This window comes from Mycena indigotica (assembly GCF_014461135.1).
Source record: "Mycena indigotica strain 171206Taipei chromosome Unknown Mind.scaff0004, whole genome shotgun sequence".
Classification (NCBI taxonomy): domain Eukaryota; kingdom Fungi; phylum Basidiomycota; class Agaricomycetes; order Agaricales; family Mycenaceae; genus Mycena; species Mycena indigotica.
In genome coordinates, this window is record NW_023503003.1 from 4615273 (window position 1) to 4630186 (window position 14914).

The 14914-nt window shown below is 52.2% G+C and overlaps 6 protein-coding genes across 6 annotated transcripts; 3 read left to right on the top strand and 3 right to left on the bottom strand.

Annotated features, from left to right (window-relative positions):
- Nucleotides 1-295: 295 nt before the first annotated feature.
- On the top strand, nt 296-2613 carry MIND_00527500 (uncharacterized protein; the record flags this gene model as incomplete). The annotated part of the gene is made up of 3 exons (XM_037362062.1): nt 296-937; nt 1002-1831; nt 1893-2613. The coding sequence occupies 3 exons, from the start codon at nt 296-298 to the stop codon at nt 2611-2613; spliced, it is 2193 nt and encodes a 730-aa protein (XP_037222354.1).
- Nucleotides 2614-3406: 793 nt separating this feature from the next.
- Nucleotides 3407-6954, bottom strand: MIND_00527600 (Beta-galactosidase; the record flags this gene model as incomplete). Its single annotated transcript, XM_037362063.1, has 11 exons — nt 3407-3684; nt 3741-3918; nt 3965-4175; nt 4220-5031; nt 5081-5267; nt 5313-5414; nt 5461-5563; nt 5612-6178; nt 6226-6316; nt 6369-6495; nt 6542-6954. 11 exons carry the CDS (start codon nt 6952-6954, stop codon nt 3407-3409), a joined length of 3069 nt encoding a protein of 1022 aa, XP_037222355.1.
- Nucleotides 6955-7484: 530 nt separating this feature from the next.
- On the top strand, nt 7485-9354 carry MIND_00527700 (uncharacterized protein; the record flags this gene model as incomplete). Its single annotated transcript, XM_037362064.1, has 6 exons — nt 7485-7566; nt 7621-8004; nt 8055-8205; nt 8610-8753; nt 8810-9097; nt 9144-9354. The coding sequence occupies 6 exons, from the start codon at nt 7485-7487 to the stop codon at nt 9352-9354; spliced, it is 1260 nt and encodes a 419-aa protein (XP_037222356.1).
- A 143-nt stretch (nt 9355-9497) lies between these two features.
- Nucleotides 9498-10840, top strand: MIND_00527800 (Protein kinase; the record flags this gene model as incomplete). The annotated part of the gene is made up of 2 exons (XM_037362065.1): nt 9498-9792; nt 9840-10840. The coding sequence occupies 2 exons, from the start codon at nt 9498-9500 to the stop codon at nt 10838-10840; spliced, it is 1296 nt and encodes a 431-aa protein (XP_037222357.1).
- Nucleotides 10841-11211: 371 nt separating this feature from the next.
- MIND_00527900 (uncharacterized protein) lies at nt 11212-12214 on the bottom strand (the record flags this gene model as incomplete). Its single annotated transcript, XM_037362066.1, has 4 exons — nt 11212-11364; nt 11867-11880; nt 11929-11971; nt 12023-12214. The coding sequence occupies 4 exons, from the start codon at nt 12212-12214 to the stop codon at nt 11212-11214; spliced, it is 402 nt and encodes a 133-aa protein (XP_037222358.1).
- A 437-nt stretch (nt 12215-12651) lies between these two features.
- Nucleotides 12652-14617, bottom strand: MIND_00528000 (putative calnexin; the record flags this gene model as incomplete). The annotated part of the gene is made up of 8 exons (XM_037362067.1): nt 12652-13128; nt 13176-13323; nt 13371-13479; nt 13532-13634; nt 13688-13859; nt 13905-14023; nt 14075-14485; nt 14534-14617. The coding sequence occupies 8 exons, from the start codon at nt 14615-14617 to the stop codon at nt 12652-12654; spliced, it is 1623 nt and encodes a 540-aa protein (XP_037222359.1).
- Between the last annotated feature and the right edge of the window lie 297 nt (nt 14618-14914).

The window sequence follows — 14914 nt, forward strand, 5'->3', positions numbered from 1 at the left end:
AAGCAACACGGTGTGAGATAGCAACCAAGGGGCCAAGAAGTAGTTTCTCTGAGGCTTTTGGTCGACCAGCCGAGGCCAGGAAGTGGTTAAAAAGCTTCCGTATTGTCGGAAAAAAGCGGGGAAGCAGGTGTTTTGTGCTGGGCGTTTTACTAGCCGGAGTTAACAGTGGGCGTCGGCCACGAGTTGCTGATGTCATCAACTCTTATCTCTCTCGCACAGCCATCACAGTCATAACTTATACATGCTTTGAGCTTCGTGGGGAGTTTTCGGCTACTCTTTTTTCTTTCATCCAACGATGAACATCTCGAGGGGCCGCGACCGCAATGTCGCGCTCTCCGCCACCGCTAGGAAAGCCAGCGAGGAAAGAGCCATCAGGGCTCGTCGATATTCGCGTTCTCCCAGCCCAACTTTCTCCACTGATCGCAAGACCCTTTCCCGCTCCCCCAGTCCATCCCCAACGAGCTCTGCTTCCCTTTCCCCACGCTCCAACTCCCCAACGCCACCACTAACACTGAGCGACCAACTTCACATCGCTTACGCGGCAGACGACCTTCATCTCGCCAAGGTCCTTCTCCTCCGACTACAGGGCATAGAAATCACCTCAGACAGCGACCCACGGATAGCAGCGGTCACTGACGAGGACTTCGACGCCCATTTCGTGCCCTACCGGCTGGACGAGACAGTTTCTATACCAGTGGCACCATCAAAGCCAGCGCCACAGCAGCGACGACAGCCTTCAGAAGACACGCGCAGGCGGGAAAATCTGAAGGACAAGGAGCGGTTGTGGGACATGGAGATGCGACGCTTTGCAGAGGAGAGGCTGCGACTGGAGTCGCTCAAGCGAATGCAACTCGACCAACAACGAGAACACGACCGACTACGCTCTATTAAGCAGAAGGAGGCTGCTGCTGCTGTTGTCGACTTGCGGAGAAGACGAGTGCGTATCTCTACCTGTTCCGTCCACGGAAGCATCTAACAACTGGTTTTGCCTTGTTTTGTAGATGAAACCGGCAAGAACACTAAACTTTGCGCTGGTCCCTGCTGTACCCCCTCCCCCTCCCAGATTCACCTACGACTTCCCCTTTACCCCCCGTGCTGCCCGACCACCGCCTGCTCCCAGGTTACCACCTGTTAATCGGCCGGAACTTCTCGATGAGACGCGTCAGCCAAACCGCGTATCGTTTCAGGATGTCCTCGCGTGCATGCAAGGCGATCTTTTCCCGTTAATACCCGGAGAACATATCGTACCACAGTCAACAGACCATGTCAAGGCCCGTCGCCAACTCGCCCTTCTCGAAACTCTGCTCGATTCTGGCATCACCATTACACCTCCAGATGACAAAGGCAAAGCTCGCGCTGTTCCTATTCGATGTACGGAAGCTATCCGAGCACCGCCGTTACCCTCACCATCCACATCGACGACTTCTTCCAGCCTATCTCGTGCAGGGTCGTGGCTGTCTTTTGGCAGTTCTTCGCGATCTAGCACCAGTACGGTAGCCTCCTCGTGGATCTCTGTTGAATCAGCAGTGCCTGTTATCAAGTCTCCGTCAAGACGACTCAGTCTCAATTATAGCGGTAGCGGTGTTGGTTCATGGTTACCTGGCGCTCGCCGAACTGCATCGCCTGAATCGCAGTTGAGTCAAGTTCACGTTCACGCTCTGGATTGCCGTTGTCGTGACTCGGCTCGGAGTCCAGCCTCGAAACATCCTCTGATGGATCCGTCTTTGACAAGTTCCCGGCAGGGTCATTCGACGCGTTCAGATGAAATCAAGAGTTCGTTGGCCAATACACTGGGTCGGCTAACGGCACTTGCGAAGACGATGCAGACGGCGTACGTTAGAGCCGTTGTTGTTGGCTATGGTGGGCCTTCGCCTGATTGGGATGAGCCTCAGGAGGAAGAGTATGATCTGGGAATGGGCTATCCTCCCCCCGCCCGTCAAGGAGAAGCCACGATTGAGCAAACCAACAAGCTTGCCTTCCACGGTGTCTAGCGCTGCCAGCGCTAGTCCGCTCCCAATCCGACCAATTGGCCTCCGTGTTTCGTCTGCCGATGTCCGCAACTTTGTATCAACCTCTCCGTCTCGGATAACCGAGAATGAAGAATCAGAAGAATCAGCCTTCACCAATTCTGACGACGAGCTAATCCCTAGCGCCACTCTGTCGCAGCTCGTCCCCCGGTCGCCGCGATGGGTGCCTACTCCGCCCGCCAGAACTGAACTGCCTGCCAAGCTGCCTTATGACCGCGTTTTCTCACCTCCTGCTCCGTTACCGAGAAGTCCGTGGGCAACGTTAGTAGCTGCCAGTGCGGCTGCTCGAGTTAGAGCTGGCGATGCAGATGTTGATGTCTGGGCCGAGAAACCACCGCCAGACATTACCGAATTGCTGTTGGATACCTGGGAGTACCAACCTTTGTTGCGCGACCGTGCGGTTCCCAACAGCGCCTTCTTGCGCATCAAGGCACTGAACAACTACGCGGCCGATGTTATCTGGGGTCATGCTTCGAGTGTGGGGGTCAGCGTCACCGCAATGCTCCCCCACGACTCCAAGATGGCCCAAGGAAGCAATGGTTGCACAGGTGCCCGGTATACGGTCCGCGGTCGGCAGTCGGCTTAGGTTTGTTTATTCTCGAGAGCGCGGGGTCGTTGTCTAGATTTCTATTTCCATCTTGCTTTTACCTCTCACTCGCTGCGTAGACGTCCATGCAGACGATGTTGTTGTACATATGACTTTCCCTCCCGTCCTCCTTGTTCTCCTCTCTTCTTCTTCTGGGTTTCGTGGGTCTACTTACGTTGTCAAGCACTGTACCATACTTTTACTGCACATTTTATTCCCTATCTACTACCCACACAGCGCACGTATAACGAACACACACATCATCATCTAATAGACTGCATTCATATGTCCCTGGGCCAGTTTTACCAAATTGGGAAGATTGGCAAAATGAGAGAGGTTCTCCTTGTTCCTCGTCTTCTCTCTGGGGTTGGTTTTACCAAGAGCGGCAGATGGCCAAATCGAGCCAGAGAACACCCATCTTCAATCTGAATCTCAGACGTTATCGCCTTCTATCATGTCAACGAGGGTGTTAGATTAGCCTCTTCGAGGAACAAAGCAGTGGGTCTGCCTGCCTCGTTGCAGTCAACTGAGCCTGACGTAGGGCTCGGACTCTCTTGAAGTCATCCCGTCGTAATGCATCCACAACTAGCTTCCGTTAGAGAGTAACCAAGCGGTCCAAAAAATATATGCTCTTTCGCAAGAAACGAAAAGGATGGCGAGTGTTAACATGACGGGCCAGCTAAAAATTGTTCAAGATACTAGGATTTTCTGTTGTGGCGTCAGCAACTCTAATCATAGCGCTTTCGAAGCTTAACCGATCGCTTCTTTCCTCCAGCTAAACATAGCTTGTTTTCTACAACGCCGTCACCCCAAACCTGCCCCTCAGCTCACCCCACCCGGGATTATTCGTCGCAATATCATGCGATACCCCACCCGCATACGTCCCGTTCGCCACCAGCTTAAAACTCGGGATGCGCCAATCAGCCGTGCTATTCCCGAGCGCCCACAGACTCAGACCGACGGTATTGACCCCGTGGTAGTCGAGGATGCCTTCGTGAACGGGGAACGCAGTCTGCGGCCCGAGGTTTGCGATGCGCTTGCCCATTTGCCAGCCGTTGACATAAAGCTGGGCTGTGGGAAAGACAGACACACTTAGCACGATAACTGAGAAGCCTTTGCGGACTAACCCCGGTATTGCCCTACGGCCGAGTCGAACACAAACGACAGCGGAATGTCGTAGCCTCTGGGAAGGTCCAGCACAAATGTCGTCCGGAAGAAGCCGACTCCAGGCCCCGCCAACCCCTCGGACGGCGTCCTTGTCTCCCACTTGGAGTCGTCATAGCCTGGAAGGTGCCAGCCTTTACGCTGGCTCAAAGTTGAGCGAGCGGGGAAGGAGAGGTTGTTGACTTACCTCGGCAAACAGCCCTCCTTCGTTGAATATCTTCCTCGCCATGTCTGGTGCGTCTTCGCCCATAAAATTCCCCGCGACTTTCCAGCCCGTAAACTGTTCATCGCGGCCAACCAAATAATAGCCCTGAATCCCGCGAGGCTGCTGTAAATCTCTTGCTCTTCCTCCCGGTGTGCAGCATACGATCATGCCGCTCAAGTCGCCGCCCATATTGCTACAACATCAGTAAGCCAACTACTACCAAACGGGACCACTCACTCGTGCAACACGACCACATTGTTCTCGCCGTCCCTCAGCATGTCAGGAGTAACAGGGAAGGAGTTGTTGTTCGTCCTCGTCGCACGGACATCTGCGGCTCCCAGGTAGTGCGTGTTGAGCCAAACCGATGCTGCGTAGTTGATGCCCCCCGACGACGAAATATTCACCGCCGTTGGGACAGCAAGCGTCGAGTTGTGATTGAATGTCCCGCGCCAAACGAGGTTCCCCGCATGGAAGCCATACATGTCGCCGTACAAAATCCACGGCTGGCCGTAGTACGGCGGAAACACGCTTGTCGTCGTCGTCTGGTCCGCCGGAATCATCCCAAAGCCGTCAAAGTCGGGCTGAACTTCTGGAAGCGAGTCTCTGAATTTCCATGTTGCGCTCTGCAAGTTTGGGAGGCTGACTGGGGGCGGGACAAACGAGATCGATGCCGCGAACACGCCATCGCTCATTTTCTTGAGGTTTCTCAGTGGTGAGCCGTTCCACTGCAGTGTCGAAAGAGATGCTGGCCCGAAAATTTGGATGGCAGTGCTTTCTGGCACGTCTCCCCACAGTGACAAGTGCGATCCTTGAAGACTCGCATTGCGCACAAGATATGGCCCGCTTATCAGAAGTGGTGTGGAAGCACCGTAATGCACGTAGTTGGAAAACGTGCCAGCACCTTGGATGCTGGGCTGCCAAAGACGTGTGGCCGCATCGTAGTCGGCAATGAGGATTGTAATAGGTTTGATGCCATGTTGTGGGGAGAGACGAACAAGTGTCAGGCCAGCAGCAGGCATGAAGTTGATCGTGAATGAGCTTGTGCCGCTCTGAATAGTCACAAATAAGAATCTATTCGCGGGAAGAATATATTCGTACCAAGGTTGTGACTTTCGTTGGACCAGCTGTAGACAGTCGCACTGGACCAGCCAAGTTCAAGGAGATCTCGTAGGACAGCCCGGCGTTTCCATAAACCACGAGAAGATCGGAACCATCTAGCTCCAGTGAGGTCAGGATGCTAGCAGTCGAATACTTCAATTTGCTCGATCCAAACACGAGATCCGTGCTGTTGGGAGGTAAGTTGCTTTCAACCGTTAGACAGAACACTGACGCAATCACGAAGGAATCACGGCCAAGCAGGGTGAGCGAAGCGTTGTTCTGGGGAATTGTAATGTTGTTCTGGCCGATGGTGTATCGGAAGTTGAGCGTTTCGCTGGTGAGCGTGAGCTACGGGGTAACAGAAATTAAAGAGAGCCCACTTTAAGGTAACGTTATTTGGCCGGAAGATATAGAATGAAGATCCTTGTGCTGGGTTTTTGAGGTGTGTCGCATACACTTTCGAAACAGTTGAATTGTCCACGACTATCATAAGCGTCAGGCAGTAAGAGAAAGAAGAATGCAGAGACCTACCAACAAGGTCGGTCATATAGAAATCGGGGAACGACCGTAGGAACAAAGACTGCAACTTCAATTCTGCATGCTTAGCAGTTATCTGCCGTTGTTCGTCGATGGGCGCGGAGTAGTCGTAAGAAGTGTATCCCTGTGAGTACGGTAATTGGGCCCAGGTCGTGCCTCCATAAACCATATAGAAGTTTTCTGCTGTGACACCGCTCGACCACATCTGGTGGTAGAAAACCCGCTGGAAGTTGGTGTTGATGAGTTTTCGACAATTTTCGTATCCTCCAGTGCTCCCCCAGTTGTCTGCTGACCCGCCCTGAAACTCGGGAAAGAAATGGGGTTTGCCAGGGACAACAGAGTCAAAATATGAGCGCCAATTGGTCACAATGTCGCGCCAAATAGCTGGGTTCGCATTGCCGCAGTTAGACGCGCTGAGCGGATACGCGTCGATAGCGTAGAGGTCGGTATCATTAACAAGATTCTGGAATTCACCAGGATCGTTGACGAATGTTGGGACTACGACTCCAAGGTCGATGGCGCGCTGTTTAAGCTGGCCAACATACTCGTTCTGGCCAGGACCTTTATTCGCCGGTCAATCGCTTTCAGTTACAAGAGAGACCGCAAACCATTGTAGTATTCGTTCTCTATTTGGAGCAGAATAATCGGACCACCGTTGGTGATTTGATTCCGAGCGACCAGGCCGATGACCTCAGTCCACTGCACCAGAATAAGAGCACGAAGAAGAAGAAAGGAAGCCAACTGGACCCACATAATCTTGCCATGCATCATGATAGAATGTGTCGTTACTTCGAAGTTCACCATTATACGGATTCCAAGGTGGATTACCGGGCAGCCAAGCTACGTGACCCGGTATTCCGCCACGAGATGTTTCGGAACTGGAGACATCAGAACCACGCACACTCAAAACGAGGTATCGTTTACTTGATATATGGCCCTGGACGAGCAATGACCCAGATACCTTCTTTCTTTGCTGCATCGAGAAATGGTTGGAAATCGTTGATTCCTGTCAGGTCCACAACGCCTGGTCGAGGTTCGGACAACCCCCAGTGGAAATACACAGAGATGGTGTTGAGGCCACCAGCTTTAACCTTTTGCACGATGTCGGGCCAGAGAGAGGGCGAAGGCAGTCGCCACATGTGAAATTCTCCAGACTGGATGAAGGTGCGGTTGCCAAGTAGGAAGAAGCTGTAGTCGTCCCATTCAACCGCTTGAGTAAGGCCATTATTCGACCGAGCAGCATCTGCTCCACTAGCTTTTGCGAGAAGAGCGACGAGGTGGAGTAGTTGTACGAGAAGAAAATGCATGTCGCTCAGGATTTCCAGGGCCGCCCCCATCTCGCTCAACTTAATGCACCTGACCCGACAGAGAAGCAGAGATTTTTAGGTGGCGGACCGGTTTCCAGCATCCGGGGATTCTCCGCCAATATTTCGTGGTGAGACACGCGTGCATTTATTAGGCCGGGGCGACGGTGAAGTGGTAAAGTAGTGTTAAGCACCCGAGTGCGAGACGGAGGACGAGAAATTTGGAAGGCGGTGTCACCGTGACGGTGACACCTTCACAGACCTTCCGTTCTTCTCCAAGTTATGGGCGATTGCTGGAACGGTTCGCTAACTTATTTGGCCTCTCGCAACGATGCACCTCCACTGCATTTCACGCCTGCCCAACGCCAAGTCGTTTTAAATGAGGACTCCAAATCTGATCTTCACAGGGGCTGCGCGCCGTGTTGTTGAAACCGTGCAATCAATCCCTATAAAATCGCTAGCAACGTCGATCCTTGACTTCTCACTTTTTCTTCCTCTTTCGCCCGCTTTTGTCTTCTTCTTTTCTGCACCTCGCCTTATATTCTTTCTTCTTCTTGGACGCCATGAAGCATTTTGCCTCCATCACCTTCTTCTCTACGCTCGTCGCGTACGTCAGCTGCCGTGCAGTCGACGTGAGCGCCAGAGGTGCGCATCTTTTACTTAATCCTCCCCAGGCCCTTCTAATCGTACTGTCTCTAGCTGCCGCCGGCACCTACCCAGCCAACTTCAAACCCAACTTCAAGAATGATTACAGCGTCACGATTAACAAGCCCATGTCCGTCGTCTTCCCCGTGCTGGGGACGAAGCAAGGCCTGAAGGAGACGGTTCTCCTCTCCAACATCGCTTCCAAGTTCGCCGCTGGCAAACTTGACACTGTCGCGGTCAGTGGGCCCCTGGAGAAAGCGTTCGTGCGGACGCTTCCATCAGGCCCCGCTGGCAAGGGCTTCGAACGCCAGGCCTTTTCTTACACGGAAACAATCAAAATTATCCCTGGCCTTGACTTCACCAACATCGTCGTAAACCTGGCTGGAACCTTCACATCAGACCCAGCGCGCAATGTTTCTCTCTACGAGACTACCTCTGGTGAGCCGTGGCTTCTATCTTTGCTTCTTGTTTTGCTCAACCTGCTGCAGACTCCAATGTCACCGTCCGCAAAACGCGCATCTTCACCGAGTCGAACGGTAAGACGACCGTGACAGAGCACATCGACGGCCAATGCGCGCCCATCCAGCAACCCATCGTCCAGCTCACTGCCGCCTCAGCACACAAGCAACAGATGGACTTGTACGCCACCCTGTTCAAGTAAACGACGACCTCGCTCGTTTTCTTCTGAAGTACCTTGACTGCGTAGTAATGAGAATATAATACTGCTCTCCTGTTGATTTATTCATAGGCGAACTACCTAATCAATTTGAATTTCCACTTTTTTTTCTTTGGACCATCGAGAAGAATTATTGCTACATAGGCATTTTGGATGCACTCGTTCCCGATCGGCTCGACGGCCTCGACTCTTCAACCAATTGCGCATATCTTCACTGTTCTCAACACACACGTCCATTGGTCATAGTTGGGCTTCGACTAATTTCTCTATCCCTCAGTCCAAGTACCCTCGCCTTGCTAAAAAAACATCTGTTGCAACTGTACACAACGCGTCTCCTCCCGTCACGTGACCAGTTCATTTTTCCCAGGACTGGTGTTTTCCCGCGTCCATCGCTGCATTCGATCGTCATTTCTCATGACTCAAAGCACATCGCGCTCGTGGCGTATATACCACGAGGATGGTGCATTCTTGATTCTCTCCAGTTGCGAGAAGTTGATTTCCAGTCCACAATGTACGTTCTTCTATTTACAACTGTTTTAACTTCGTCTAAGGACTGGGTCATAACAGGCCCTGGAACCCCAGCAGGTCTCTGCACACGGCCAACACAACAACTAGCCGTTCCCCACGCTCTACATCTTCCAAATCCCGACTTGGCTTCGACCATGTTCGCAAGATATCTCCCGGCCTCGCCGACTACAGAAAGAGCCCGGTGAAGCCAAAGTACTGCTTTGGGTGGCTTATGAGCGATGGAGAACTACGCGCAATGACACCAGAGAGCCTCCATTGGCAGGAAGCGCCGACAAGGTCCTTTGTTTTTTGTGCTGTAAAAGAGTGTTGTGCTCAGCATGGTGGGAGGTTTGTATCGTCGTTAAGGCTATTCACCATCTCACGGCCTATCCAGCTTCGAAGTTTCCGTGCACACACTAGGAAATTTTGGAACAGACCTGATGGGAAGAAGCCTGGTCTCCTTCACCTTCGTGCAGTTCGCTAACAATATGAGCTCTGAGGGTCTAGCTAGCGCGGAAGATAAGGTCATCATTGACTCCCTTACCACGCTGCTGAAAGCGGAGGACAATTACCCAGTATGGTTGTTGGACGATTATCGTGTCTGATTCGGGCGGCTCGCATCGGCTATGAGGTGGTTCCGTCCGAGGAAAATAATCTACAATGCACACAGCGCGCAAAATGGTAGAAATAGGTCATGGAGAAATTTTGTCATCTGGTGAAAGATCAACTGGTTCACCCCTATCCAGTCATGTCTTGCCTCGAACACCCATTGGACTACGAACCTGGCGGCCTGCATCCCGTCCATATAGGCGATACATTTGCGGAAGGGCGCTACGAGGTCATTGATAAACTTGGACATGGTTGTTCTTCTACCATCTGGCTCGCTCGCGACCTGACAACTGCAAGCTACGTCTCACTCAAGATCATAGAGGCTGATAGATCGGAATCGTCGACTGAGTTAATTGTATTGAAGCATCTTGAAGCTACGTTCGATGCAGAAGATGAGGGAAGCCAACATATAGTCCGAATGCTTGACCATTTTGGTGTGTGGCTCTTGATGACAATTTGACCCAACTCACATTCATTCCAGTGCACGAGGGACCGAATGGATCACATTTGTGCATCGTTCAGGAATTCCTTGGGCCCAGTATGACCATGAAAATCGAAGGCAATTCTGCCGCCTCCAAGTCGAGGGCCCGTCGAATTGCCGGCCAACTTCTTCACGCTGTCGACTATCTTCATAAACGTGGAATTGCACACGGCGACCTTCACACTGGCAATATTCTTCTCTGTATCCCCGCCTCATTCAGTATCGATTTTGGCACTCCAATAAGAGATACTTGCGGGTTACCTGCGAAGCCCTCTCCTCATAGGCCCAAATATCTTGTCGGGCCCATCAGTGAACGCGTCCCAAACAAATTCATTCGATCCTGCATGGCCAAGCCTCACATCAAAGTTTGCGATTTCAGCGAGTCGTACATGACGGGCATGACCGAGCCTCCACCACTTGCTTCCCCCCATATTCTCCGACCGCCAGAAGGAATCCTCGGTGACTTACCCCACGCAACTCTACAAACGGACATCTGGGGACTGGCGGTTGTAATCTTCCAAATTCTCACCAATGGCGGTTCTCTGTTTTCTTCGCTCAATGACGACTACACTCTGGAGACCATTGTCTTGACGTTGGGCAAACTACCCGAACCGCTGTGGCGCAGTTGGAGCAATCGTGAAAAGTTTTTCGACGACGACGCAAATCCAGTCCTCCAAGTCGACTCCTGGTCAGGGTTGAGTGGGATCTCATCCAAGACTTACCTGAAGGAAACAATCGGACATTGGCCAGTCGCAAAGGAAGAGATTTTGGCATTGGAGGCGATGTTGGAGGCGATGTTGCGCTATGATGCGAAGAGCAGATGCTCGTTAAGCGATCTTGTTCATTGCGACTGGATGGTGGGTTACGGTCACCGCCGTGGGGGGGTTGATGTAGTTGTGGCAACTCAGACGGACATGGACCGAAGCATCAGTGTTCAAGAAGGCAGTCGAAAGAAAACCAAAAAATCCCGGAGAAACAAAGGGAAGAAAGGGGGAAAGTAGAAGAACATGGAAACTATAGTCACCAATACTTGCCAGTGGGGTCTACCCTCCGAGCGTCCTCACTTAAGCCGGTGACCCGTCACTGGTCAGAGTAACATCAGTTTGACGTGAGTTCAAGCTTTCAAGTCAAGTCTTTCAGACACAAGAACGGAAAAGAACGCGAGCCAAAGCATCGGAGATTGCATTATGTACTACATCCACCAATAGCTGGCCGCTGGCGATTGTCCCCGACTGCCCGTGCCCACCAGTCTTACGATCTTCGACTCGGATACTGCGTCAACTCGACGGAACAGCCGAGGGGCGCGCATAATGTCTTGCGAGAGCCAGGAATTCAACCAACTGTGGGCGAGAACTCGACTAGGCTTCCCCGCTCAATCCTGCGCAAGCAACCCCCGGACCGGTCTGGAATTGATCCGGCTTACGCATTGTCTTGCCCGAGATCTTTCTTGAGGATAAGACGCGCTTGAGGTGGGGGTGTCGGAACGGGCAGCAGGAGGAGGCGTGGACAGCGACGTGCAATGAATCTGTGAGTAGGTCAGCCAGCATCCCATAACTTGTGATAGACAGAAGAAAGAAATAGTAGGTGGTGTCGTTACCCTCCGTCCCCACACCCGATATATTTTTTTTCTTTTTTTTTGTGTTTCCCTTACGGAGCCCCGCCCGCGCGTAGCGTTGGATTCTCACACGGTCACTGCACACAGGCCGATCCGAAACCGTAGCAATACGCGCTAAAGCAGTCGGGCTCTTGTCGATTCAGGCGCCTGGGCCAGATCGCTTTCGTAACGCGGATGGAGGATAAAAGACACATTGAAGACCAAGAACCGACCTCTCGTCTGAGATCAGTCGGCCGGTCTTCGTGTTTATTCCAGAGCCATAGTGCGCACTACTAACGTCGACCACAGGTTGTCGGTTCAGCTTGATGCACACGTGTTTGATAAATGATGATGGTGTGGGGACGTGGGAGGGGTGCTTGTGGGTGCGTGTGTTTGCGTGGAGAAATGGGTGGATAGCTGGCCGCCTACTCACATCGTAGAGGAACGCTGAGTGGTCGTTAGTATCTGTGAGAATGACAGCCAGAAGACACATACCAAAACCTAAGGGCGATGTGGTTGATGTTGTATGGCGAGGCATCTGCAAACTAGTGAGGTCTTGATCAACGTCGATGACAGCGACAAAACATACGATGAAGACAACAACAAAGGTCGTGGTCAGGTCGACGATGACCATGAGCAAGCTCAAGTCGAAGACAAGAGCAGAAGCATAGCTCAAAGTAGAGCAGTGAGTTAGAGCGAGGAGGATGAAGGTCGAAGGCAAGAGTGCTGAAGGAGGGAATCGTTCAAGGGCAGGCTTTTTATACACCAAACAAGCGCCCATTACCCCAATGTAGCATTCTGCGCTGACAAAAGAACGAACTGTCTAGAACAAGGGCAGTTGTTCATGTGGTCACTTGTGTGTGGACGCGTGTGTGGACGACCATACAAATTTAAAAGGCTGTTGAGCCCCAAAACAAGACAGAAGCTGATGGTTCGCGTCCACAGATTCCCTTCGATCCTCACCTTTTGCCTCACCCAAGTGACGAAACGTGTCTGTATACCTTTGCTTTGACTACTCACTCGTCGTTCTGCTTGCTAGTTTTTTGTCTTTTGCATCCTGTATTTTGTACGATCGGGTCGCGTAAGCCTAAGGCGCACTAAAAAAACAAGTGGACAAAAAAATGAGAGATGCATGCAATTTGCAGTTGACCGACAGCGAAAACCACATCCACTCCAAGCCATTCCAGCCCCACATCTGAATTTTTGGGTGTTGGTTGTCTACTTCCTCTTCTTGACGGTCGTGCTCTCCTCCTTCTTCTCGCCACCAGCAGGGGCCACTGGTGTGGTGTCCTTGGCAGGTTTGGTGGTCGATGGGCTGGCGGGTTCTTTGTTTTGGGGGACGACACAGCCGAACAAGGTGCCGATCATACCGAGCAGGGTGAGGAAAGCGCTGAAGAGGACGATGGCAGTCTCGGGTTGAGTCTTGGCGGCAAGAACGGGGTCAATCTTGGCAAGGTCGATGAACGCGAGGGCCTTGTTACGCAGGAAGCCAACGGGGTCTTCCTTGAACGACTTGGTCTCTTCCTCGTCATCGTCCTCGGCATCAGCGGGTTTGGCGGCGGCGGCCTCAAGAGGCTTCTTGATATCGAACGATTCGGCAGCAAGGGCTTTGGCGTCCTCGACTGAGTGGCCAATGTAGATGTTGTCGAAGAGGATGTCCTCAGTCATAGTCCAGAGTTCAATACCAACACCACCCTGACACAACATTATTAAACGCACATTCAACCAATTTTATTACTTACGATCTTGTTAAGAGATTTGACGGGTGTCAGATCCTCGTAGAAGTTGGGGTTGGCGATCTTGCGTGGAGCCCATTCACCCTTGTAGGCGGGGTTGTCGATGAATGGCGCGTACCACTTGCCTTTGTAAGCGGGGTTGGCCTTCATCGGGCTGAAGGACCAGTTAGACGGTAGGAGTGAGAATAATGCAAGACAAACCGTTTCCACTCGCCACATCCAGGAGCCTCAGCACACTTGGGGTTGGCAACAGTAGGTGCGATCCAGTCACCGTCTTCCTCGTCGTCCCACTCTTCGGGCTTCTCGGCGTCTACATACCGCATTCAGAGATATCATCCGCGCTGATGATGAAAGGCACATACCAGGGTCGGGGATGGTGCTGGGTTCGTTGTCGAGCCAGCCCTCAGGTTTCGTGGCCTCCTCGTCAACGATTTCATAAGGTGCCTCTTCGTCCCAGTCTGCGGGCTAGAATTTGATCGAGATCAATATAAGCTAACGAGGGATTTGTAATAACTAACCTTGGTGGCTTCGGGGTCCTCGATTCTCTTGAGGTCAACCCAGTCCTCGGGCTTCTTGTCCTCGGGGTCGTCGATTTCTTTGGGAGGGTTAACGGCGGGTTCGAAGTCCTCAAGCAGACTGCCAGATTTCTCGCTGGCGCCGTTGAACAAGACGTCGTAGGTATTGTCAGGGCTGATGACTAATAAGCAAATGAAAGAAACTCAATGAAATACCAACTTGATAATGAGCGTGTAAAGGTTAGTCAATTTCTCAATCGTGGGACGGGGAGGGAGCGCGAGATGCTTCTCCTCGTATTCGCCAGTCTTGGGAGACTTGTAGCGGAAGATGAAGTGGACCTGTGACAGGTGAGCAACGCGAACTCGTGATTCAATAAAACAGCAACACACCTTAGTGCCTGGGCAAGTAAGGTCAGGACCAAACATCACGACCCAGGGAGTGGTGTCGGAGAACTCCTTGCCGCTGCTTTGGAAGCCGTCTTCAAGGAGTTTGAGGTATCCACCACCGCAGTTACCGCCCTTCTGGTACTTGACCTCGTATTGGACGACAAGAGGCTTGGTCTTGAAGTCGATGGGGGTAGCAAATGGCGCAGAAATGGCGTGGTGGGCAGCCTTGCTCTTAGCAACAAGACCAAGGTCACCCTCAAGGACGGAGATGGATGGCTCCTCGACCTTCCATTCACCCACGTAGCTGAAGGTCTCGCTGCCAACTGGGGTCTTCTTGGTTGCCTCTGAGGGCGTCCAGCGTTCTTTCCAGTCGTCAGTGAATTGCTCGAGGAAGGGAGCCTTGATGGGAGTCGACTACGAATGTCGTGTCAGCGACGCTAGTGTGGGGGAAGTGCCACGTACTTTGAATAACGGTTTGGGTTCTTCTGATTGACCGAGGGCGCCAGTGGCGGCCAAGGCAAGCACAGAGAGCGCTACGCTTCGCATGATACGAAGGGCCGGGGACGAGAGTAAACAGACGGGGGAGGTGGAATGAGCTGGTAAAGCAGCAAGAGAAAAGTGTCAGGTTATAAGTGACACGGTGTGACTTCGGTGGTAACGCCGTAGACGTGGTTGGCCACGTAGGCTCCATCAACTCGGGATTCTCTGTCAGATAATGCGGTCATGTGAGTCCGACACATAGTCAATTCCGAGAAAGCCAGCCGAATTTTGCCCGTAGAATACATTGCTAATGGTAATAAGTAGCGACTGCGTCAAGCAGACGGTATACAAATAAAAATACAA